We start from the raw sequence: 24,521 nt of genomic DNA on the forward strand, positions 1-24,521 counted from the left end.
GTTAACTAGTTAAAAAAAGTTAACAGGAGAAATCAGGATTAGTCAGTACTTAAAACTAGGTCAGCACTGAATGGCCAGGCATGGTAGGCAGATTGCATCGGGCTAGAATACACTCACAGAAGTTGGTTATACAGATACAGATCAAGGCAACCTAACCAAAACTAAATTCCTGCCAATAATGTCTTGTAAAAGTATTCACATTTCTGAAAACTGTGTTTGGATGCTTGTATGTGATAAAATGAGTGTTTTGGTATAGTTTAATTTAAAAAAGAAATTGTTTGAAACCAGATTTTTCATTTATATTCATATAGATGTGATTAATAGAACTGGCAAGGTGTTTTTCAATTTATGCACTTACTTGACTTGAACTGAATAGATTTACTTTTTTGGCTTTCATAGTTGTGCTACTGCCATAGAAGATACTCTTTAAACTGTCCATAGTCATGGGTAGCATTATGCGTCCTTTTGATACAGAAAAAGTTTGAAAGGAATATCCAGCAGAAAGAGTTAAATGAAAGTGAAGTTATACCTCTGAAAATACATGAATTATTATTTTTCCCAAGTAAAAGTATTTGTGGATTTGTAATTTTTTTTTAATATTATCAAACCTTACTCTGAGGCATAGAAGGCAATGCTAAAAATTTACGCAGCTGTCATCCTGAATGACTTGTAAACAACTGACTCTGTAATGCACAAAACTTTTCATTCCAGTGTTTAATACAAGTTTTAGTATAAATATGACTAATAGGGTTGTATAGAAAATAATCTCTCCTGCTTGATTCTGGCATCTCCTATAGACCAAACATTTATTGCATTAGAAGACTTTTCAAATACTTTTTTGTAAAAATAAAAAGCAAGTCTTGCCTCACAAGAAACTATTACCAGTTTCTGGATGTATGACTAGTCCAAAACTCTAGCCTCTTGCTACTTGAACTAAGGAAGCAGTTTGTGAGGGATGTGTATTGCTCTAAGAAGCAGTGCTCTGGAAGGAAAATAGCTACTTAGATTTGAGCATTTAACCCTAACTGGTGCTAGTATAGGAGCACCAGAAATCTTGATGCTCGAGTTATCTTCCATGCTTTTGTAGGAATGAAATGTCAAGCTTTACCTTTTTGCTTATTTTACTGAAACTATAGTAATATTTTAAGGGCACGGTTACTGAATGTCTGTCACAGTGTTTTGCTTCTGGGAAAAGAAAACTTCTGAAGTTTTGAACAAGGTGTTCAATCAGAATATTTTTATGGACGCTGTTAAACATGGGAGAAGGACTGATCTTAAACCTCTTCCCACTGTAGTGAAAACACTGCATACATCTGTGATTGTTTCTTAGAGAAAAAAAAAATTGAAAACTACTTGAAAAGATAAATTGAAATTTGAAATACCTTACTGAGAAAATGTAGGTAGGACTTAGGATTTTATATTAAATATGTTGACCCATGGTTTTCTGTAATGCAACTTTGTTTTATGCTAGTTCTTGAATGGCTGCAGTTGTATTATTGAAACGTGTCTCTTCCTCTCTTCCTCCTGGTAGAATTTTACCATTCTGTTAATGTAACTCTGTGTTCAAGGACCAATGTAACAGCCTATATTCATTCAGCTTTAAGTAGTTAGAACTACTTTGAAAGCTTATTGGAACTACACCTGAAATGTGCAGAGGAACATGCTGATCTGTGTGACATGCTCGTGAGATGGTTAGCATAGAGAGAATGTTTTGCCGTTTTATTCTCTTTGTGTATGTCATGGAAGCCATATACATTAAAACTATAAACATTATCATTAGTTCTTTGTAATGCATGGCTTTGGAAAGCTACACTGTAAAGATTTGAGATTGTTTGCTACAGCCTCAGCCAAATGATCTGTCTGTGCTCGACCCCAAAAGGCCTGCAAGATGTTCAGACGTGTACACTTGGTTTGTACTAATAAACGTTTATTTATGAGTCTCTGTTAATATGCAAAATAAGAATTAACTTGCTTTGAGTTTCTCTGGAGACAAATATTTAAGATCTATCAACCTTTTATGCTCTTTTAGCACAGTTCAGCTTGCAAGATCTGTCAGAACTTATTTCTGTGGGTTTTTGTGACAGTCCAACAATGCACAGAAAAAAATGAGGAGGCAATTAGAACTCATTCATCCAGAGCAGTGGTAAGGAATGGTAATCACCCTCAGGTCAGCTCTGCCTCTTGAGATTTACAAAACAACCACTAAGAGTTCATGCTGTGCCTTTTTTCCTCCCCTCCAGTGTCACGCTTATTCTTATATGAGGTACTTACTACCTTATGCTAAATCCTACTACAGGCTTTGCACTGGTGTAGTACAACTCCCATGTGCTTTGAGTGCATAATCTGATATATTCCGTAGCTGTGTTACAAGACTGTTTTTCTTTTTGTACAAATTCGGATCTGCAAGTTATTGTTTGTGTGACTGTCAGTTGCGTTCCCCCTCAGTTCTTTGTTCTTCCCTTGGCATCATCCATTATAGTCTAATTTTTCATGATGGACAAAAACTGTGCCTGGCAATGGGAAATTTGTTGATTTAGCAGCTCTTTGTAATGCAAGCAATTTTGAGTCCCTAGGCATACGGTAGTCAGTTATGGCTGTTCTATTTTGAATAAATTGTTCCTCAGCTAAGCTGAGGTTTGTTGGTGTTACAGATACTCATTTATATATAGTTTATTTTGTCTTTATTTTTGTTTTATGGTGTTGTAGTGATAAATTAATAGAAAAAATATTAGCCAGAAAAATCTAGAGAAAGCAAAATTGAAAAAAAGATTTGAGCATGTTTTCAGCTGCTTTCAAAAAAATTACATTCCTGTTACAGTTCCTGTAAAAGTTACATTCCTGTAAAAGGCAATTCCTTATGTTCAGCTAGTCGGATCATTTTCTGTATTTTCTTGGTAGAGAAGTTTTATGTCCAAGAGCACTTATGTGTATGTTTTTGAAAGTAAGAGTCATATCTACTCCATAATAACAACTTGCCTATCCCATCTGGTTTCTATGTAAGCATTCTACACTCTCTTCATTTCCGTATTTTCCATAATGAAGAAATGAAGAGGAGGAAGAACTTCCAGCTCTAGCAAGTGAAGCACATGGAACTGTGGAAGGGCATATTGTGAAGTGTAGAATAAGCAGCAGAGGAAAGTAGGAAAAAGAAAAGAAATGAGGAAATGTCTCTTAATTCAAGTCTCTTCATTCAAAGGAGAGTTGGGGGGAAGAAAAGCTTAACTATGTAACTAACAGTTTCCATGGTTTTGATCATTCTTTGCAGATTTCTTGAAAAGACCGCTGGAGAGCTATGTGAAAAAATTAAAAGTACCTGTTCATGTGATTCGAATGGAACAGCGTTCTGGATTGATTAGAGCCAGATTAAAGGGGGCTGCTGCTTCTAAAGGCCAGGTCATCACCTTCTTAGATGCTCATTGTGAATGTACAGTAGGCTGGCTCGAGCCTCTGCTGGCAAGGATCAAAGCTGACAGGTAATTATCCATCTTTGGTCCATGTTGGTTTTTTTGGTTATTAAGAAATGTTCAAAGTATTACAATATAGCCTACAAGCAACTATCTACTTTTTGAAGGGGTGGATAAATGCTCATTGGTGTAAGTATAAAAGGCTAATTCAGTACAGCTTTTAAAAAGTAAACTTGATCTAAATTGAAGCTTATATTGGGAAGTGTGGGATAGTGTGTTAAATAGCAGAAGACCTGAGCACAAATGGAGTTGAGAAAGCAGTGGAATTTGAGGTCTTCCGTGTGCAACCTGGCCCATTTCTTCACGAATTTGGGAAGACATTATTGAGGAAGAGATGGAGCCCTAATCTCTTGCAACGCCAACGCTCTGAACAAGAACTGTCAGGTTTACTGTTTTCAGGTTCTCATTGCGTTTTCTTTATTTTGTAATGTGTTTCTATTGTGGAAATACGTGCTGTGACTTGGTTTTCTGTGATTACTTTCTAGAGTTAGAATAGCTACTGGAATCATACTGACCTACACTGCAGTATCATAGCTTTATATTTCTATCTTAAGTCAATACTCACAGCACTTATATCCATGATAGTGTGATGGAAATTGTATTGAGAGGAAAAAAAAAAGGAGTGAGAGAATGGTCTGCTTTATAGGACATTTATACATCTGAGCAGTAACTCTGTAGATGCACACCAGTCTGTTAGTGAGCAGCATATTAAATAGACTAGATATTAAGTATGTAAGTATGGCGTTACAGTTCTGTTTTGTTCTTACAGTTATAGATTAAAATAACTTTGAAAATTTAACGTTACAAAATACAGCATTACACAGTGAAAAATCCTCAGATAATGAATCTTTGTTCAGCACTGTGCTGATGTAATACTAACCTTTAAGTTACTATTAAACCACTTTTTGTGAGACTACGATACATAAGTTGTTAAAATTTGTGCAAATGGCTCAACTAAGTCCTTTAAATATAGTTGCAACACCTGAATCTTTTTGCAGAGCTTTCTGTGAGAGGGAGCCTGCTTGAGGATGGTTTCTTAAGTTTTTTTAAGATGATTAGAATTAGTTTCTGTGAGTATGTCTTAATAATGTCAGGAGAGTGGACAAGGAGGCCTCTTTCTGTCAACTTTGATACAGTAGTTATACTTCGTTAACAATGGCTATCATTTCTTAGTCCTAAGGGCATATAAGAATACTTCCCCAGACATAATGACCACATTTTAATTTCAAAACATGCAAGTTACTTTGCTTAACTAGAAATGAAAACCTTGTTTTCTATACAATTACTATACCACTGAGAAAGCTGTGATCAATTTTTCTATCTGCAGAGAGATGATTCTTTATTACTGGTAATAATGCAAATATTATTTTTAAAAAGTGCTAGTATTGCCAAAATTGTATCAGAAAAACACATTGTCCTTTAGGGGAATTAACTCTTAATTAGCAAGACAGAGAGTATGTTTCATGATAATAATCTATTGAGTACAGTTGTTAAGAGATGGCATTATGAAAATTTAAACTGCATGTGTTAAAAACAAAATTAAAAAAACACCACCATCTTTTTTGACAATTTAATTAATAGGGTTTGATTCTCTCCTTTGTCTAGGAGAACAGTGGTGTGTCCTATCATTGACGTAATTAGCGATGACACCTTTGAATATATGGCAGGGTCTGACATGACCTATGGTGGATTCAACTGGAAGCTGAATTTTCGTTGGTATCCTGTTCCTCAGAGAGAGATGGATCGACGGAAAGGAGATCGAACCCTTCCTGTTAGGTAATGAGAAAATATTAAGTCAGTTAGTGTTCACATGATTGTTTAATGATATCCTTTTTACGTTAATCTTGTGAGTGAGTACTTAATGAATTGTGTTGTTGCATCATCTTTGTCTGGCCAAAGGAACAGCATAAAAGTTCTTTGACATGGACTGGTGTTGGTTTGGTAGCAATGAAGGAAGCAATCAGCCTGTGACTTGAGAAAATTTTAAGTTTTATGGCAATTACTGATAAATTGCTAGCTTTTAACTAGTTTTTGTACCAATATACAGACTTTTATTGAGGCTTTTTTTATCTTTTACTCAAACAAGTAAACAACATTTTGAAAAGGTGCATCGATTTTTTACATGTGTATGTATGTGTGTGTGTGCATACATATATAAACGTAATTTCTTCAAAGTGCATGGTTGAGAGGTGAATTAATACTAGGATGTCATGCAGATGTTGTAGCAAAGGTAATAAGAAAAAAGATAACTTATGTATAATGTATACTTCTTAACAATTGCAAACTTACCTTTTCTGGCCTTCCTGTTCTGAAAAGTGGGCAATGTTTACTTACCATAAAGTTGAGGATATGGCCTTTACTGCTTCTTGGGTTTTGGTTTTTTTTTTTTCATTTAAGAAATCAAGAGTTCTTCTGAGGATATGGTTAATTGTATAATCCCACCACCACCACCAAGTTTCCTTTCTAGGGGAGAAAGCTACATAAATGTTTTGTTAGATTGTGACCTGGTTTATATTTTGTGTCCTTCAGAAAAAGTCCAATGCATTTGAGGAAAATGACTAGTGATATAAAATAATTTATTCTAAAAGTGTGAGTAATTTGTGTACTTGAACTGCAAAGATGTGTCATCAGCCTAATGTATAATTTACCATTTGTACACTTGTTGACTAAAAAGGTGGAAATCTGGGAGATGTTGGTAAAGTTAGGAGAAACCAGCACAGTTCTCTTTTTCTACCAATAAGGAATTTTTAAAGAAAATCTGGATGTAACCCTGACGACAGTTTTCTTCTATGAAGCAATAATAGTGCAAGCAAGCAGGCCGCTTCATGGCCTCCCATAACTTTTTCAAGAACAGTTGCCAGAAGTATAAATTTCCTGTCAGAAACTGGTTTCTTTTTTATGAATTACCAGCACTGAAGCCAGAAGTCTTTCTCTGGAATTGCAGCAGCTTTCTAGGAGCTGTTTATCTGGATTACAATTTGAAGTGAGAAAATAAGGAGAACTGTCAATAACTGCTTCCATCCCTGGAAAATTTTGGGCTAGCACGTACATCGATGGTAACTGAATTTGGATGGAAACCTACTGAGCAGGAATGTGTTAGAAACTTGGGAAATAAAAAGATATTTTGTCAGTGTAAGGGTGAAATGTATTTAAGTGTATGTTTTCATAATGACTGACACTTACCTTTTGTCTTCCCCCCCCCCCCCCCCCCCCCCAGGACACCTACAATGGCAGGAGGTCTTTTTTCAATAGACAGAGATTACTTTCAGGAAATTGGAACATATGATGCTGGAATGGATATTTGGGGTGGAGAAAACTTAGAAATTTCTTTCAGGGTAGGTAAAACTTTTCAGTGTTTTGTTACTCAGGACAGTGCATCTTGAGTTCTGTAAAATACAGATCTGCTGCCTGCATCAGTGTCCTCCCCTGTTGCAGTTAGCACTTTGCTTCTGTCGTGTTCTTCCAATGTAGATATGTAAAGACTGTAGCTGTTAGTGAAAAGTGCATGGTGAATTGTTGGCATAGCTTTGTGATTAAAAGATTGGGACTGTCATTCTGAAGAATGGCTGTGTGTCAAAAGGAGTTCAGTTAGAAAAGCTAATTGGGTAGCATAAGTTAAGGGTGATATCATCAGTGCATGGTTTAATGTGTCAGTGAAATGTGAGCACTTCTGTTACAAACTCTCCTCGTGCTGTTTTCTAACTTAATTATTGCATCTGTTCATTTGGATGTGGACTTAACCAGTGGTGTTCTCGCTTTGGTTCCTACCAAACTGAACTATTTGCTTTTGGTTTACTTATCATCTCAGAATATACAGGTGGATACTTCTGAAGTAGTTCAGCCTCCTGGATTTGCATTTTTAGAGGTCCAATGTAAAAATGCAAATATTTTCAGAATCTTTAGTTGGGAAATGTATGGGGGTTTTTACATGTATATTCTACTTTATGATAGAGTTTTTTGGACAGATCACCACCTGTTACTTCCTGTGATTCATGTGAGCCTTTTCCTCCCAATGCTGTCAACTTGCCCAGTTCTCCAAAGTAGCCTTGCTGATGCATTACTGCTTCGAGGCCTGATATACACTTTATTATGGTGCCTGACTCATGTTTGTGAGCATCTTTATCTGTTGAGCAGGAAACAGGCATATGTTTCTCTTCCATGCAGTATGTGTTTGTTCTAGACCTCAACTAATGTTGTTTCTCCAGCTCGAGCAGAAGCAAGTGATTAACAGTTTTAAACTTTTTTTTTTAACAACTTGAAGCTATGGAATAATTGTTCTATCACTTTCAGATCTGGCAGTGTGGTGGCACTTTGGAAATTGTAACTTGTTCACATGTTGGTCATGTGTTCAGGAAAGCAACACCATACACTTTTCCAGGAGGTACAGGGCAGATTATCAACAAAAATAACAGGCGACTTGCAGAAGTCTGGATGGATGAATTCAAAAACTTTTTTTACATCATTTCCCCAGGTGAGCAGGCCTTTGGTTATGAGAAATACCTATTAAATATTAAAACGTTAACATCTTTTGGCTTAGTAGAGTTTGCACTTCACTATCCAGAGTATAGGAGCAGGTTGCTAGTATACTTGTCTGTATGATATTTATTATGTTTCATAAAATGGATGTTAAAAAACCAAGAGGATGTAAAATATGAGAGCAAATTTACTATTAACTCAATTTCTGGGAAAAAAAAAAAAAAAATCAGGGAAAGAGAGGAAGCCTGGGAAATACTGATTACTTACTTTCCACTACTGAATATTGTTGCTGTTGTTGTTGTTGTTCAAAAAAACAAACGAAAAGAGACAAACTTTGGGTAACAACAGACATAATTTCTAAATACTTGAGACAATAGAGGCTTTTGACTTTAAATACGAAGTGGTAGTTCTATATACCATGTCTGCTTTTCCAAAAATGTATCTTTAAAACTAATATTTCCTTATGACTTATCAAACCTGCATTAGTATTCAAATTTAAAAGCTGTAATACAATGTAGTATGAGTCTGAACAATGTCAAATTTTAGATTAATGGTTTTAAGAATACTTGTTGAGAACAAGTCACTGTGCAGATTTATGTTCTTTTTTTGTCTTAAGAGAATGTATTACTCAAGACTGTGTAAGATTTTTTTTTTAATTAAAAATAATTCTTACTGCTACTCAAAGCTTAGCTGAAATCAGAAGCTAATAGCTTATGGTTACTGCCCTGTGTTGTTGTTAATGAAGCATTATGAATTCAAACATGACATGTATAGATATTCAGAAAACTTGTATTTAAATAGGTACAATCATTTTTGGTTAAGATTGCTTTTATGCATCCATGTCAAGCAAGATTTTAAAATGTAAAAAGTAGCTGGAACACCTAACTATAAAAATTATCTAATTGTTAAAAAGAAATTTACATTACTGAACACCATGATAAGGCTGTTATTTTATATATAATCTCTGTAGTCCTTCCGTTTCATGTATTAAGTGTAGGCTACAAAAGGAGTCATACTGTTTGAATTTTGTAGGATTGTTATTTTGATAGGACTTACTTTCAGAGTTTTGCAGTGTTGTGGAATATACATGCATTCTGCTGTTGGAGAAAAGGAATGAAAGAATTCAATCTAAACCAGAATAGGGTAAAAATTTTGAAATGGTGAAAGTAACTTAAGCAGTTGTCTAACTGCACTGTATATTTTCTTTCCTTTCAAAAGATGCATGTCTGCATAGTTAGTATGCTGATAGACTGAATGATTGCTGGATAGGGATGTGTTCTTGCCAGGCTCCTCTTAAGAGCATCTACACCTTCCAACTGGCACACAATCTATACCTGTGTCCATATTGACACTGCACTGAAGTTTAATAGAATTTCTAAGCATTTCAAGAATAGGATCATGTAGTACCTGAAGAAGTTGTTGCTCTGAAACTGATTTGTTGCCTGGGGCTGTGAAAAGAGTGGTTAATACTGTGGGTCATTCTTAGGTATGATGTAATACCTGTTGTTCATAGAATGAGCACATAAATGTACTCAGTGCCACTCATGCCTCTCACCCCGCCCCCCAAATCCATGTAAGTTGTGAGAGCCAGTAGGTGTTAACTAGAAGGGATTGCTGTTTTGGGAAGTTCACAAGCACTTTGCTGTTGTTATTCTGATATATCTCCAATCTTACCTGAGTGTTGCAGACCCTGATCTTACCCGTTGACAGCAAGTAACATCAGTGTGAATTTCAGTAATTCTTTCTGGCCAATAGTTGTCTTAGAAACTCAGTGAATCTCTGCTGCATCGGCTCATTTAGCCATACTCTGCTTTTCCAGGTATCCTTCTAACATAAACATTTTAATGTTTAGTTCATACAGAATGATGGTGTAGTGGCCCTCTGGCAGAGTACAGCATGCAGCTTGTGAAACTCTTCGCTAGTACAAGTACAATGTGTACTTTCAATATTACTGTGACACTGTCTTGAGTTCTTGCAAGGACTGAGGTGAGGATTTTTAAGCTGATGCTGGTTTGCAAGCCTGGGTGCAGATGAGCGAGGAAAACAAGCAATCCGCTGTGCACCCAGGTTTTTTCTTATTAGTTGACATGGAAGAGAAAATTGGATTTTGGGGGAGGTAATATACTGACAGGCATCATTGAGCCTAGCTAACAAGAAATTTGTTTCCTCCTTTATATCCTTTCTATTCTGCTCCCCTAAGATACTGAATCACAGAGGGATTGGTCCAGGAAAGCAAACCTAGGATTTTCAGGTAGCTTTCCCACTTCATGTAATTTGTGTTATGCGGGGGGAAAAAAAAGGCTTACTGCTTGAATGATAGAGACTCAAGAGACTGTACTATTAATGTAATGTAGTTAAATGGAAAGCTGCCCTCTTGAAAAATAAGCCTGTAATCCTTTTTTCTGTAATAAGTACAGCCTAGTAGAAATTGTTACTTGTCTGTTTTAAGGTTTAATGCATTTTAGAAGCCACCTCTCTCCTTAGGAGTGGTTAGGTTGGGTAGGGCAGTTGAGTAGTTGGGCAGGGAAGTATTGCAGCAGCTGCTCCTCAACTAAAATCAAACCTATCTTATTGCACACAACAGCTATTTTCATGGCAGTAATGGCACTGGCTATAGTCTTTTCTCATTAGCTGACTGTTTTCCTCACAGTCATGCTTTACGGCAAGGTGTTGTTTCCCAGACCGTTTCCTCTTAGGCTTTCAGAAAATGGGTCCAGCACATGCAGATGAATAATCTGATTCCTGGCTCCAGTGATTCTGTTCTGTGGACACTGCCACTTCTTTATTCCTAATGGTGGCCGTTCATCACTTTCTCCAGCCTAAAATACTAGGACTAGATTGTCCAAGGTGAGGCTTCACAAGATGGCGATGGCAGTCTGACAGCTTGCTGTGAGGAGAGTGCCTTGCTTTCCATGGCAGGTGATAGGGCTTCACCTCCCCTCACTTGTTGACTGTTGTCTGTGTCCACTGATTGGACTTGCCAAACCTGTTAGGGTTATTTGTCCTGTGGGTTGGCTCTCCACTGGTTAAGTTCACCCCTGTGGCAGCACAGGAGGTGCAGCAGGAATCTGTAGGTGAGCAAGGGAAAGCTGCCCCTTTCCACAGCAGAAGCTGAAAGCATTAGGCTGGCTTACCACAGCTACCTCACCCTGCCCTTCTCTCCTAACTACTAATTAATGATAAAGTGACAGCTGCAAAATTTGGTATCCTCAGTTTAAAAGTGAAGCATGAATACCTTCAGACTGCATGGTTTCCCTGTTCTGCATGTGAGTCTGGGTTCCAGCTCCTACATGTACCCCCACTCCTTGTCCGGCATGCATTCTTGTCATTGAGCAGCCTCTCCCATCCCAGCTGGCGAGCTGAAGGCATCTTAGAAAGCCACTTCAGTGAGCTCAAGTAGAACCTCATCTAGCTGGTATAGAAATTAGTTTTATTGTTGAGCAAAAGTTTGCCCTTGAAGGTATCTTCTGTTGCACTGGGGCTAAGTGGAAAGGCAGAAAGCCTGAAAAGACAGCATTGCAGAATTACCTGAGCAAGAGCCATCTAGGCAGACATTAGATGTGTTATTCTGAAAACTGAATCAGTAGGCCTAGTTTCTAATTGTTGCATGCACTTGTCTTGATGCAAGCATGGTAAGTCAAGGTTCCATAGGTAGACTGGAAATGGATAACTTTTTTATTTGTGTGGTTTTGTTTTCAGCTAGTATTCCCTGTTAGCATTAATTGGGAATGCAAATAATGGAACTGTTCAAATTGGTTTAAAATTATTATTGCTTATCGAGTTTCATAATAGTAAAAACAAGTTCTATGATTTTTAACAGAAGACTAGTTTTAGATGAAATAGTTTTCATACTTGTCATGCTTTTGAAAATGATTGAACAATTGATCGTCTTGATCAAAATATGCTGCTTTTTCTTTCAAAGCAATTTAGCATAAATATATTGCCACATGTTGAACTTTGCAAGCAATTTTTTAGTTGTTTTGAAGTTCTGAGGCTGGCAGAACTGTTGCAGCACAACCGATAGGAAGCTCAAATATAAGGTGACAAAGAAAATTAATCTGAAGGAGTACTTTACTGATAGACATCATTATATGTATGTGTTTCTAAAGGTGTAAGGAAAGACCGTTATATATTACTAATCAGAGTAGACTGGTACTGCATACCAAACTTCTTCAAGAATAGTGGTAGCACAAGCTGTTGCTGAGATGAGTCTTTATTTGTGCAAAAGAACTGGTGGTGGTGTAACTTTTTTTGTGTGGTAGTTTTTGCCTTATCAATATTTAATTTTTAGTACATCTTTAAATATATGTGTGAAAAAAAAGCATGTGATTGTGGACATAGCTGTGGAGTCTGGCATAATTCTTTCCTGGGGGGAAGTTTTGATCTAATTCTTGTTTTGTGCTTTGTTTTTTGTTTTGTTTTTTTAGCTGAGCCATTAAAAACAAGTACAAAAACACTGGAAGATATGTCACTTTCATGTGTATATAAACTTTACTGGTCTGTGGAGGAAATAACAATTTACACATGTACTTAATTTTTATATGTTTTATACTTTGCAGTTTTCCTAGTTGCTTCCTTTTTTTCTTTTCCTTCCCAAAAGAACTGTAACCCGTAAGTGACCGCCACTGCACTGTATAGGAACACTCAAGCTAGTTTTGAGTAATACAGATAAAGTACCAGAAATCTAGGAAATGGAGTAATTCAGCCTCTTTAAAGGATACCCCTAAGGCAACTATACCTGTTCTGCTATTCGGTCCATCTGCTAACCTGCTGCTAACTGCAGTTATGTGGCGATATATAGTTTGGTGCAAACCTAACTTAAGAGAGGATTTCTAAAAAAATCTTTCAGACTAAAAATGGTTAAATGTAATATAATACATACCTTTTACTGCATTGTAACAGAGAGAAAATCAGCTGCCACTTTTCTTTCTACTTGTTGACATTTTAAAATACTTTAAGAAACAGCATGCACATATGCTATTAAGTCACTTTGCATTTAATTGTTTATGGTTGTGACTTTAATTCTTACTGCCATCCAGTGATGTGACAAAGCCTTAACAGTGTTGTTTTCTTAAGGTGGTCGATTTAGCAGACTGATGAAATAGTTTTGAGTGCTGTAAGGTTGTTGTAAGGATGGCATGATAACTGTTTCATCCATCAGCAGCTTTTTTATCACTGAAAAACGAAGAACTCCATACTTAGCTGTGGTTGGTACAACCTTTCTCTTCTTGCTTCATCATCTTTTGAATGAGTGCTCCTTTTGGTGTAGAGCAAATACTTGCTTTGGTGAAGATAGAACAGTGGTTTTTTTGGAGGTTTTCTTTGTCTTGTGGTTTTTGGTTTTGGAATTTCTTTTGTGACTGGAAAGCCCAAACTGAAGTTTTTTGGTATTCTATTCCAAGAGATTTTTAAATTTCATTCACACTATTCAAAATATTAAAAAAACAAGCTCTCCTTTGCTTTCATTCCCTTTCCAGTGTAGTTCTCAAACATCTTTGTTAAAAAGCCTTTTAGGTTTGTATTTAAAAAAAAAAAAAAGCCTGTGTAACATTTTTTATTTCTGGAATACTGAAATTACTAATGTTTTTATTGATGTTTACAAAGATTTAGCTGAAACGGCAGTTATCTGTCTTAATTGAGTAGACATACACCATCTTCTGGTTGGTCGATGTAATAACACAGTATGCTAACAATGTCTCGAACTCAATTTCAAAAGTTCAACAATTTCAGAGGTAATTCACAGTCCTCTAAGTGGAGGGATTTCTGAAAAATGTATGCAGCTGGAGGTCTATAGTGTGGCGGCCAGTTGAGCCATATTTGTGGTCTGTGAGGGGAATTTAAATTGCTAGGAATTGTTTTTGTTCTTTTTTGGTTTAGGTTTTCGTTTTATTTGTTGTTTTTTGGGTTTTTTTGTAGTATATTACTTTTGGCCTGTGTGTTATGGAGTGTAGTGTGGAAAATACAAAAAACCCATGATGCCTGAAAACTAGAAATTATTCTACCCTTAATTAATCAGTATTACTGGAATATTAATGACTAGCGCTTAATGCTGGTCAGGCAAAAATATCTACTGATCATGCACACCTTCCTTAACCTGTCTACAGATGGGACTTGCACAAATTAATCTTTGGAAGGAATTACAATAACCACAAAGCAGTAGGAAGGTACAGAAAGAATGAGCACTTTGATAAATGAGAAGCAAAGGAGAAGAAAGGCAAGCAAAATACCACAAAAAATGATAACAGTCTAATGGTGAATGTACTTCCTGCAAATGCTGCAGTTATATTGAACAAATACTGAATTATTGAAGGATTAGTTCCCTGTATGAAGGCTGCTTTCTGACTGTTTCTTTGTGCAGTTAGATAGATGGTGAAGGTCCAGCAGGTGGTACCTGGCTTACAGAATTAAATTAAAATGGAATTCTCCTTGCTCCAGAGGAGACTACCATGTTATATACCCCGATTGCCATTGGGGATGGAATGGCGTTAGTGACTGTAATGGTTTTAACCTTGCTCCTTTGATAACTTAGTAAGCAACTGCATTCAGATTGTTCCACAAACCACAGGTAATAAATCGACGTGTAGCACGGATGTAGTGATTCCATCTTTTCTATAATTATCTGGAAAAAGAAGTCACAGGTAGTGACTGACATGTTCTTTCTGAGAATATAAACAGTGTAATGCTATATTAAAAAAAAACCAAAACATTTTGTTGTGTAGAGATGATTTTCTAAAGAGAAAGTCTTTCATGCAAGCAGTGTATTATACTGATCATTTTTGTATCAAGTGGATGTACATAACTTTTATTAGCAGTCATTGAACAAAACTTTCTTTGTTGCTACAGGAGTTACTAAAGTTGATTATGGGGACATATCGTCACGACTTGGACTAAGACGCAAGCTCCAGTGCAAGCCTTTCTCCTGGTACCTGGAGAACGTTTATCCTGATTCCCAAATTCCACGCCATTACTTTTCTCTAGGAGAGGTGAGATTTTATTCTACATATCTTAATGTGCAACTTACGTTGGGTAGGTAAGTTGTGTTCTGAACTGAGTAGTGCAAACAAGTTATCTCCAGCAAAGTCCAAGTATCTTGCACCTGTGTTCCTTGTGAAATGATACATCTGGCTTCTCAGTGAGGCAGAAAACTGAACTTCGGTATACAGTACTGTAACTGGAATGTTCTCCCTTTTTTGCTACAATACTAAATGTTACATAGAAAGGCTTTAGAAATATTCCTTCAGAAACTTATAGTTATGAATAACTTTCTATATAACATTCTCTAAGTAGAGTATGAGCAGAATTTTGCTTAAAGATCTAGACCAGGTCAAGCAAGGGCTTGGCCCAACAATAGCTCTGAACTTTACCGCCAGAACCCTCGTCCGTGACCAGCAAACTCCAGTGATCCCTAAACCTTGCTAGACATTTCTCTTATTTTTTCTTTAAAGTTTCTTAGGTGACTGTAAAGGTAGTACAGATGATGCTTTCATAAATGAGCATGCACCTACTCTCCCCTACAAGCCACGCTGAGGCAAATATTGAGCACATTGTAGGGTGATTTTGTACCGTTTGTTTTTAAAAGAAGTGCTTTTAACAAAATGGAGCAGGCATTCATGCTGCTGCATGACTATCAAGAGACTTGCTACCCCTGCCTGCTTACTATATAGTAATACAGGGATTAAGGCTGTAACTTAAGAAGTGAGGAAATTGAAACCAGTCACCCATGATTTCAAAGGGAATTAAACCCACCATGCCTAGGAGAGTGCTTTAAAACTTCTGAAGGTTTTGGGCTGGAGACTCAACTGTGTCCATTTTGTTATAGCTGAGCCTTTAAGCAAAGAGAGTCCCCAGGATGGAAGGATCCCTGAAAGAAAGTAAAGAAACAAACGTGGCTCTGTAACCTGGTAGCTTGAGAATTTGCTTGGGAGTTTGAGTCTCAGACAGTGGTTTCTCATTGTAGTACAGTTGCTGCTATATTTTACATTTCATTCCCATAATCTCTGGTGTATGGCAGAGAAAACTGGTGCCAGTGTGGTTTGATATGGACCTAGTTCTCTTCTAAAAAATAACCTTTGGTGAGGTGCTCTTTTTCACTCCTAGATAAGAAATGTGGAGACAAATCAATGTCTGGATAACATGGCAAGGAAAGAAAATGAGAAGGTTGGAATTTTTAACTGCCATGGAATGGGTGGCAATCAGGTGATTATTTTGTTTTATTTTCTTAATATATTGAATTATTTTGAACACTACTTCTCCTCACTGGAACAATTCTTCAATTCTTTCAGTAGTTATCTTTAAAATATACCAAAGTGGTAAAGTTTAGGAAACCCTTGCTGAAAAAGATGCCTGTAAGAGGAAACGCATAAGAAGATTTCTTGAGTGGTTTGTCATTTGTAGATTTTTGAGGCCTTATTGTAATAGGTTTTAGATCAACTTTCAAGTCAAAAAAGAAATGAGGAGAGAAGGAGACCTGCCGCAAGCAAGACTTTTCACCTCCTGTAGGTTCTCTGGGACTGTCTTCTGGTTAGATGTCCTTATTGGCATTATTACTTTAAAAATAAAACCCAAACATGCCTGTACCTGAAACGCTGTTTTTAATGTACATTTTTCTGGGGGTCAGTTCTGGAATTTATTTTACATCTTGGTTTTTGTTCTATTTTGTCAATAATTCTTGATGTTGGGGTTTTTTTCAGTATACAGGGATTAACTGTGTTGGGGATTCTCCTGTTTCTGTACAGGAAGCAGTCTAGAATTAAAAAAAATGTCAGTTTTGACTGAAGAGCTTGTTCGTATAGTGTTTATATTTATTCCCTAAAAAACCCCACCATAATCTTTCTATACACGCTGAATGGAAAAGAATAAAACCCTGAAAGTTTTAGTGGATATCAATGAAGTAATGCACAAATGTTCCCCCTGCCCCAGGAAGTTTTAGTTGAACTTTTTTTCCAGTTCCTCTCATTCTTTTTCTGTCTAGGTTTTCTCATATACTGCCAACAAGGAAATTCGAACAGATGATTTGTGTTTAGATGTATCCAAACTTAATGGCCCAGTAACGATGCTCAAGTGCCACCATCTAAAAGGAAATCAGCTTTGGGAATATGATCCAGTGGTAAGTCTTCTAATGACTTGTGACAACTTGGGTTTTACATGAACCTACAGAGCAACATATTCCAGTGTGAAACCACTACTGGACAGTCAAAACAGGAAACAAGGTCAGGGTTATGTTCCCTCTGTTATTAATTCATTGTGTAATCACTAAATAGACATTAAATCAATCTGTATCGATTTAATTACCTGGTGAATTTTGGGGGAGCTTTTAGAAGAATATATTTAATGTGCTTTTTAGGTCCTCTGGAGAAAGATTAGTCTGCTAGTGTAGTGTTGTGTTACAGTGAGATTAACAATGGAAAAGTATTCCAGGTATCTTCTGGACCAGTAAAAGTTAATGCTAACAAACTTGTGACAAATTCGTCACCTGGTATCTTATCTTGCACAAGGTTAAAAGGAAATACTTCTCTAATTAAAAAAATCAGCATCCCAAAATTATAAGGAAGATTTTACATTTCTAATCATGATATGTTTAAGGTTGAGATGCTTAAAGCAGCTTTATTTTAATTTTACCTTTAATTATTCTTTTTCTTGTACATCATGTTCAAATTTATTTGAAGTTCACATGTTGAACTGCCAGATCTAGAAATCATTGATTGTTGATCCATTCATCACTAATTTGATTTGCAAGCTCTAAAAACTCCCTTGTGATATAGTGCTGTCAAGAACTCTGACTTAAATCATGGCTAGTTAGTAAGAAATAGTTCTAAAACTTCTTAATTTAAAATCACTTATTGCAAAAGACAATTGTGAGACAATTTGTGGAAGGAGAATCTTGCCAGTATAATCATGACAACTATTTTATAAAGAGAACATGTGGATATTTAGCTACTAAAAAGTAATTTCACAGATTAAAAAAAAAAAAAAAAAAAAAGAGAGCGAGAGAAAGAAAAGAAATAAGGGTGGGTTGGGCATACCTAACAAGGTATTTCTAACTAAATAGACTTGCTGTAGATTTTAGTAGCTGAGGTGTTAATGAAACCTACAGCCTTTAAGACTAAAAGGAAATATGTATGAAAGATGATTTTTTCATTAGGATGGTAGTTAATGTGGAAGATGGTGGATCTTTACTTGAATTTCTGCACGTTGCTAGCAGCTGCTGGTAGGAGACTGAAGCAAGCTGTTGAAGGCTTTCAGGATTAAATGTTAATTGAAATGATTAAATTTGAATCTTGGGAACCATTCATTCTTGTTTTTAATGTAGTTAGTTCACATGACTTAAGTAAATAAGATGAGTAATATTACTACATGGCAGCGATTCACCAAAGTACTTTTTATTTTGTTTCTACTTTATCATTTGGGAAGAACGTTGCACTTAGGTGTCTGAAGATGCAGTAGTCTGTCTTGCAATGATTGACACAGACAGTAAAACAGTAAAGACAGTAAAACTTCCCCTGTGTCAATCTTGAGCCATAGATTTGGCTGTATTTGTATTTTCTCTTCATTCTGCCAGTGGAAAATCTAGGTATAACCTTCAGAACTTTACTGAAAGCTGGCTAATAAAACACAAAAACAATTTAGGGAGTACTTAGCAAGAACTCCTGCCTGCTTAGCTGGATGATTTTCCTGTAGGTTTTATTTTTCTTTTGCCTCTGTTCAGGAGACATGTAAGAAGCCCCTTTCCCTTGGTGTCTACCAGATAGAAAGAGAAAGGAGGGGGAAGCAAAACCTAAACCTGTGTGTTAGTTATTTGTTTGCTTATGTCTGTTCCAACTGTCTCATTCGTTCTTCATGTGCTGTATGAGCGGAGGAAATGTGCTCAGGTTTTTGGTTGGGGGTTATTTTACCCTTCATTGCTTGTGCACACAAGGCCTGCTTGTTCTGCCACTTTTCTGTCAGTCCAGTAGCGCTGCTGAGTGAGAGAAGAAATACTGATAGTAATGCCTGTCAGTACCATAGAGAAGTTGATGCACTGATGAGTACCCACAGCACAGTGGCAGGAAATGCAACTTTTGAAGATCTGTTGTCCATGAGGATAGTGCGGAGGTAGACAGAGTGGTGTATGGAAGATTGCATAAGTAAGATTAGTAGGTATTGCAAAAGATACATATGTATGTGAACTTGTACGCATCTTTTTTTTTTAAAGAACATATTTTTTAAAAAAGAACATAGTACTAAAAGAACACAATGTAAGGTCAGTGTTGTGTCCCCAGCTGAGGATAAAAGTGTACTTTCAAATACATATTTCACGTGTTCATTCTGATCAAAGCTTCTCTTATAACTAATAATTGAAGTTGTATATCTTACCAAACTTTAATTTCTAACTCCTCAAATATCCCTAGGTATATAGTCCTATTTAAAGAATGGTGGATATTGCTTGATAAAGAACATGATTTAAAAGTTCAGACTGTTCTGTTTTTCACAAAGCGTTGTTTTTAATATCTACCACATCAAATAGCATGTTTCAGTGTTCTTTAGGATTGGGACATGGAGTCAGTAACCAAGGGGTCTTGTCTAGTTCCTACATACCTGTGGAAGAATTTTAATGGCCACTAGAAACTTTTTGGTGAACTTATGCCTGGTGAATTTTGTAAAACTAATTTCTTATTGTTTTGTCTTCAAGAAATTAACCCTGTTGCACGTGAACAGTAACCAGTGCCTGGACAAAGCCACCGAAGAGGACAGCCAAGTACCCAGCATCAGAGACTGCAATGGCAGCCGCTCCCAGCAGTGGCTGCTTCGCAATGTCACCCTTCCAGAAATATTCTGAGAGGTTCTAAAAAAAAAAAAGCAAAAAATTGACTGGGCTACCTCGGCTGATACTTGGGCTACACTGTTAAGTAGCAACAGAATCTTCTGCTCTGCAGAATCCACAGTTCATCAGCTGTTAGAACTCCTGCAGCTTCTCAGTAGCTGTGAACCAGCCTTCCTGTATAAGGATGTGAAACTACCACACATACTAGTGAAACTGCGCCCACTGATGTTTACAAGATCGAAAAAATTTCTTTCAGCAAGTCATTTTGAGAACGTTTGGACAGTGGAAACATAATCAATGAAATAATCTCTCTGAAGAGCTGCATATCGTTGTAGTTTGCTTGCACATCAGTAAACTCTGCTGAAAGTGCTGTTGTAATGAAGAAAGTTCCAAGATTTTTTTTCCCTGGTTTAGCAGTGGTAACCAGACTACTAAATATAGATTCACAAATAAATGAGAGAGCTGGAAACCAGATTCAGTAACATGAAATAAGAATTCTGTGATTTAAAAACAAAAAGTAAACAGGGTTTAATGGAAACTAAATCAGAACTATGAAAAGTACGATTTGTTATAGTGAAGTATCAAATTTATATGTAGATTTTATACCTCAGTGGGGGAAAATAACCAAGTCAAAAGACAATTGTTTCTCTTTTTCAATTGTGAGATAGTCCATAAATACTCTTTTTTTTTTTTTTTTTTTTTTCTGGTGAGTCTAAAATTCTTTTGGGTGCAAAAAAAGCGAGCATAAGAATAAACATAGCTCTTGAATGTCAGGTCAACTTTTTTCATTTTTTTATTTTAATTTCTTGGCTGTTGGAATTGTATCTTTTTATTACTGTCTGAAAACTGGAGGTTAACATGCTGTCTAACTGTTTTGTTTTGGTTTTTTTTTTGTGTCCAAAGCTTCTGTTTCAGTTTCTACTTGGGTCAGTCAGCTTATGGTCTTTCATGGCCAAACAAAAGGTTTAAGTACACTTTGAAATTATTAAGTTAACTTGACAGGATACACTTAGCGCCCAAGACCTATACTACTGTACTACAGTTTTGTTTTCATAGCAATAAATCTTTTGTTTCTTGTTTGATTTCAGTCATCAGAAAGCCAGCAGAAAAGATACATGATTTGGCTAGCAGGAGACTGGCAAAACTGAAGGTTTTCTGGAATCTTTTTTCACTTCATATTCAGATGTGCTTCATTGTCAAGTGCATATTTAGATTAGACTCTGAATTGTAATGTTGATCTGCTGCTTTTTTCTAATAAAACCTAAAGAAAAATAGCAAAATTGGCATGGTTTTTAAAGTCAACATAGCCAAAAGCAATATGACTATGTCAGTACATTGGTCTGCATTTTTTAACTGAATTGCTTTGTTTTGTTACAAAAAAAAAATCTGTGTGGGCTAATCTTGAAAATGAGCCACTGAATGCTCAGAGTATACATTGAATTTTCTTTTGGAAAGAAAAATCAGATTTGCTTAATGGAGAGGATATTTTTATGATAAATGTCATTGTTTGGCCAACTGTCCTGTAAAGCAAATTAAACCTAGACTCATGCAAAAGTTGTGTGGAATTATATTTGGATGTTATGGCTATTTTAGATTTGCTATTCCAAGTTGCTTTAGTCAGTGTTATGTCCATTATTTCTGCAGCAGTACACAAGAGTTTTCATACACTAAGCAGGGGAGAAGTTAACAAATTGCAGTATTATGTTGCTGCTTTAAAAATACATAGGACGAGATGGTGGGATTAATATCAGATAAAGCATCTAAATATCTATCTTTCATTGACTCCTCTGTGGATAGCCCTGCAAATCTTATAAAGTTGAAGTGATTTATGAAAGAAATGGTATGGTACATTTATCAGAAAGATATTGAAGCGTGCCAAGATGACTTTAAAGAAAAGTCTTAGTGGTGATGTAAGAAGATTTATACCTTTTGTTACAGGCCATGATGAAGATGGGATGGGCAACCATGTCATCATTTGTAATTGCTACATATTCTTGCTCCTTAGATACTCTGTGGTCCCTGCTGCTTTTATACTGTTTCTGAAGTTTTTGTCTGATACTGCTTATTAGCCACCAAAGCACTGTTTTCATTTTTCTGCTGTGTATTGGCCAGTGATGGCTCGGGTCATGTTTTGGGTTTTATTTTAGCTGATCTTAGCAAGCTAGCACTTTTCGGTGTGTGTGTGGGGGTGATGGTATGTAAAAATGAGGGTATTAGTTCAGAAACAATTTCTGAAACTCAAAATACATCCCTTTAAAAACATCGCCAGCAAAGAGGCTCTAAATCAAAGGTGGGTAACCTTTTGTAGAATGAGAACAAGGAGTGTCAGAAGTGCAGCATAAAAGTCCTGTAAGTTTTGAAAATTTCTTAGTTTAGTGTTTCAGTTTTCATAAGTATATGGCACATCACTGAACACACAAAAATGAATCATTTTCACTTTATATTTGTAACTCTTAGGATTAATGCTGTGTTACTCTGTTAACAAAACTGAAGTGCTGTGGCTTGTAATATCACTAAACCTGTAGCCAGACCTCAGTGTTACTATGATTTTACCCTTGTTGATTCAACAACTCATTTTACATGTTGGTCACATAGAACTGCAGTAAAAATCATCGCACAACTGAAAATGCATGTCTTGAGTTGTCAGCTTGTTGTGGTTTAACCCCAGCTGGCATCTAAGCCCCACACAGCTGCTCACTCACTCCCCCCTGGTGGGATGAAGGAGAGAGTTGGAAGGGTAAAGTGAGAAAACTCGGTTGAGATAAGAGACGGTTCAATGAGTAAAGCAAAAGCCATGCATTGGCAAAGCAAAACAAGGAATTCACCACCTCCCATGGGCAGGCAGGTGTTCAGCCATCTCCAGGAAAGCCAGGCTGCGTCACACCTAAGAGTGACTTGGAAAGACAAACACCATCACTCTGAACATCTCCCCCTTCCTTCTTCCCCACCTTCAATTTTGAGTGTGACACCATGTGGTACGGGATATCCCTTTGGTCAGCTGGGGTCAGCTGTCCCAGCTGTGTCCCCTCCCAGCTTCTTGTACTCCTCCAGAAAAGCCCTTGGCTCTGTGTGAGCTGCTCAGCAGTAAGGAAAACATCCCTGAATTATCAACACTGTTTACAGCTCAAATCCAAAACATAGTCTCACAGTAGCTACTATGAAGGAAAGTAACCCTCTCCTAGCCAAAACCCGCACGCAGCTTCGCAGCACCGAAGCAGCAATCTGATTTCCAGTTCATACCTTACCGATCCTTACCTGCTGAATGTGGGGAGGGGAAGCAGCAGACTGGAGAGTGTCTGCAGCCTCTAGGTGTGTGGGTCAAAACCCCTTAGCTCAGCCAGGGCAACGGGTGCTGGTTCACTGGCAGCGGGCTGTGCTTAGCTTGCCCATCTTGCTACAGCTCATGCTCAGCAGTTGTACTGCGCTGGATAACAACAGGAATTCTGCAAGGATTCCCTGTCCCTCTACTAGTGTGCATTTCAAATAGTCTGTTGTATTAAGCACCTCTCAAATGTGGCCACAGAATATCTCTGCCCACCCCCAGTTTTCTTCTGGCTTCTCTTACCACAAACATGGTGGCTGTGGTCAGAGCTCCCTGCAGCAAGCGACCTTCCTTGGTGACCACCTACAGTCTCACAGTGGCGGTCCTCGGCTTACAGGCACAGTACATCTGTGTCCCAGCTTGCAATAGGAACATTAGTCGACTGTCCTTTCGGAGTTACAGGTACACTTAATTCCTTTCCACTGAATCTGTCTTCTCATACTGAAGTCTTCATATGGAATTTTTAGAACTTCTGTAACTATTTTTGTTTAATCTGTTCTGAAAAAAAAAAAAAAGCAGCACTGTGGTTTTTTCTTACTGTGTAACATACCTGTGTGATTAGGCATATGAACAATTTCTAGTAGAAATCCCACTCTGCTCTCCAGTGCCTCTGCATTTATGGCTGTTTTGTTCAGATCAGATGTAGGAGGGGGAAAAAATAAGACCACTACTGTCTTATTTAACATTGATAGCAAATACACACAGGGTAAGTAAAAATAAAAATCAGTAGTTGTATTTTGGAGAGAACTGGTAAACTCTCATTTTGCCCTTCTGTGCTCGGTGTATTTAGCAAAATATCCTATGCATGCTTTAAAGACAGCGTTGTGTTCTGTTCCACATCTTTTCTCATTTGCTTGTGCAGACATTTATTGAGAAACACCAGTGCCCCTTAACTGAGTTGAAGTGTATTACATATTATGGTACAAACTTTGGATAAGTACACTGTGCCACATCTGATTAGGTCATCTTCAGTCTGTTTAGATGCTGTAAGTCACAAAACTGTTATCTGCATGTACATGCAAATATGGATGTTTTTGTCTCCATCTGCCAGTTTGTTTTATCAGTATGAAATTAAGTTGTATTTTAGTAGCTTTATTTTTATGGTAGTGCTATACAAAAGGGCTTAGCAGTCGCTTTCCATTTCATCACAGCAACAGTCACAATCAGAGATATGTACTGTAAACAGAAGAAAGAATCTTTGTTACAAGTTAGCAGCAAAAGTAAGATAATCTTTCTAATTCTTACTCTGCAGAATGCTTCTTGGTTGCTTTTATTTGTTCAAGTAATGTAATGCATTCAGAGAGATGAGCTAAACCTTGACAGATTTATTCTGGTATATTTCCCTTTCAAGGTAAGTAAGGAGATGCAAGTGTGCTTCAGAAGATTGACTGAGAAATAGTTACTCAAAGCTTTCCTTCATAATGTTAACAATTCCTCCATGCTTTCAAATGAAGAAACG

At 36.9% G+C, this 24,521-nt stretch overlaps 1 protein-coding gene across 3 annotated transcripts in view; it reads left to right on the forward strand.

Annotated features, from left to right (window-relative positions):
* The window catches only part of GALNT1 (polypeptide N-acetylgalactosaminyltransferase 1), a 92,736-nt gene extending 71,442 nt beyond the window's left edge, over positions 1-21,294 (forward strand). For all 3 annotated transcript variants that reach the window (XM_055800700.1, XM_055800702.1, XM_055800703.1), the window contains 8 exons: positions 3,266-3,473; positions 5,070-5,240; positions 6,682-6,799; positions 7,755-7,935; positions 14,784-14,923; positions 16,038-16,136; positions 16,912-17,046; positions 19,609-21,294. In XM_055800700.1, coding sequence (XP_055656675.1) covers positions 3,266-3,473; positions 5,070-5,240; positions 6,682-6,799; positions 7,755-7,935; positions 14,784-14,923; positions 16,038-16,136; positions 16,912-17,046; positions 19,609-19,755 — 1,199 coding nt within the window. In that variant the 3' untranslated portion in view covers positions 19,756-21,294. The remainder of the gene's footprint in view (positions 1-3,265; positions 3,474-5,069; positions 5,241-6,681; positions 6,800-7,754; positions 7,936-14,783; positions 14,924-16,037; positions 16,137-16,911; positions 17,047-19,608) is intronic.
* The last annotated feature ends 3,227 nt before the right edge of the window (positions 21,295-24,521 follow it).

This window comes from Falco peregrinus, chromosome 3 (genome assembly GCF_023634155.1).
Source record: "Falco peregrinus isolate bFalPer1 chromosome 3, bFalPer1.pri, whole genome shotgun sequence".
Classification (NCBI taxonomy): domain Eukaryota; kingdom Metazoa; phylum Chordata; class Aves; order Falconiformes; family Falconidae; genus Falco; species Falco peregrinus.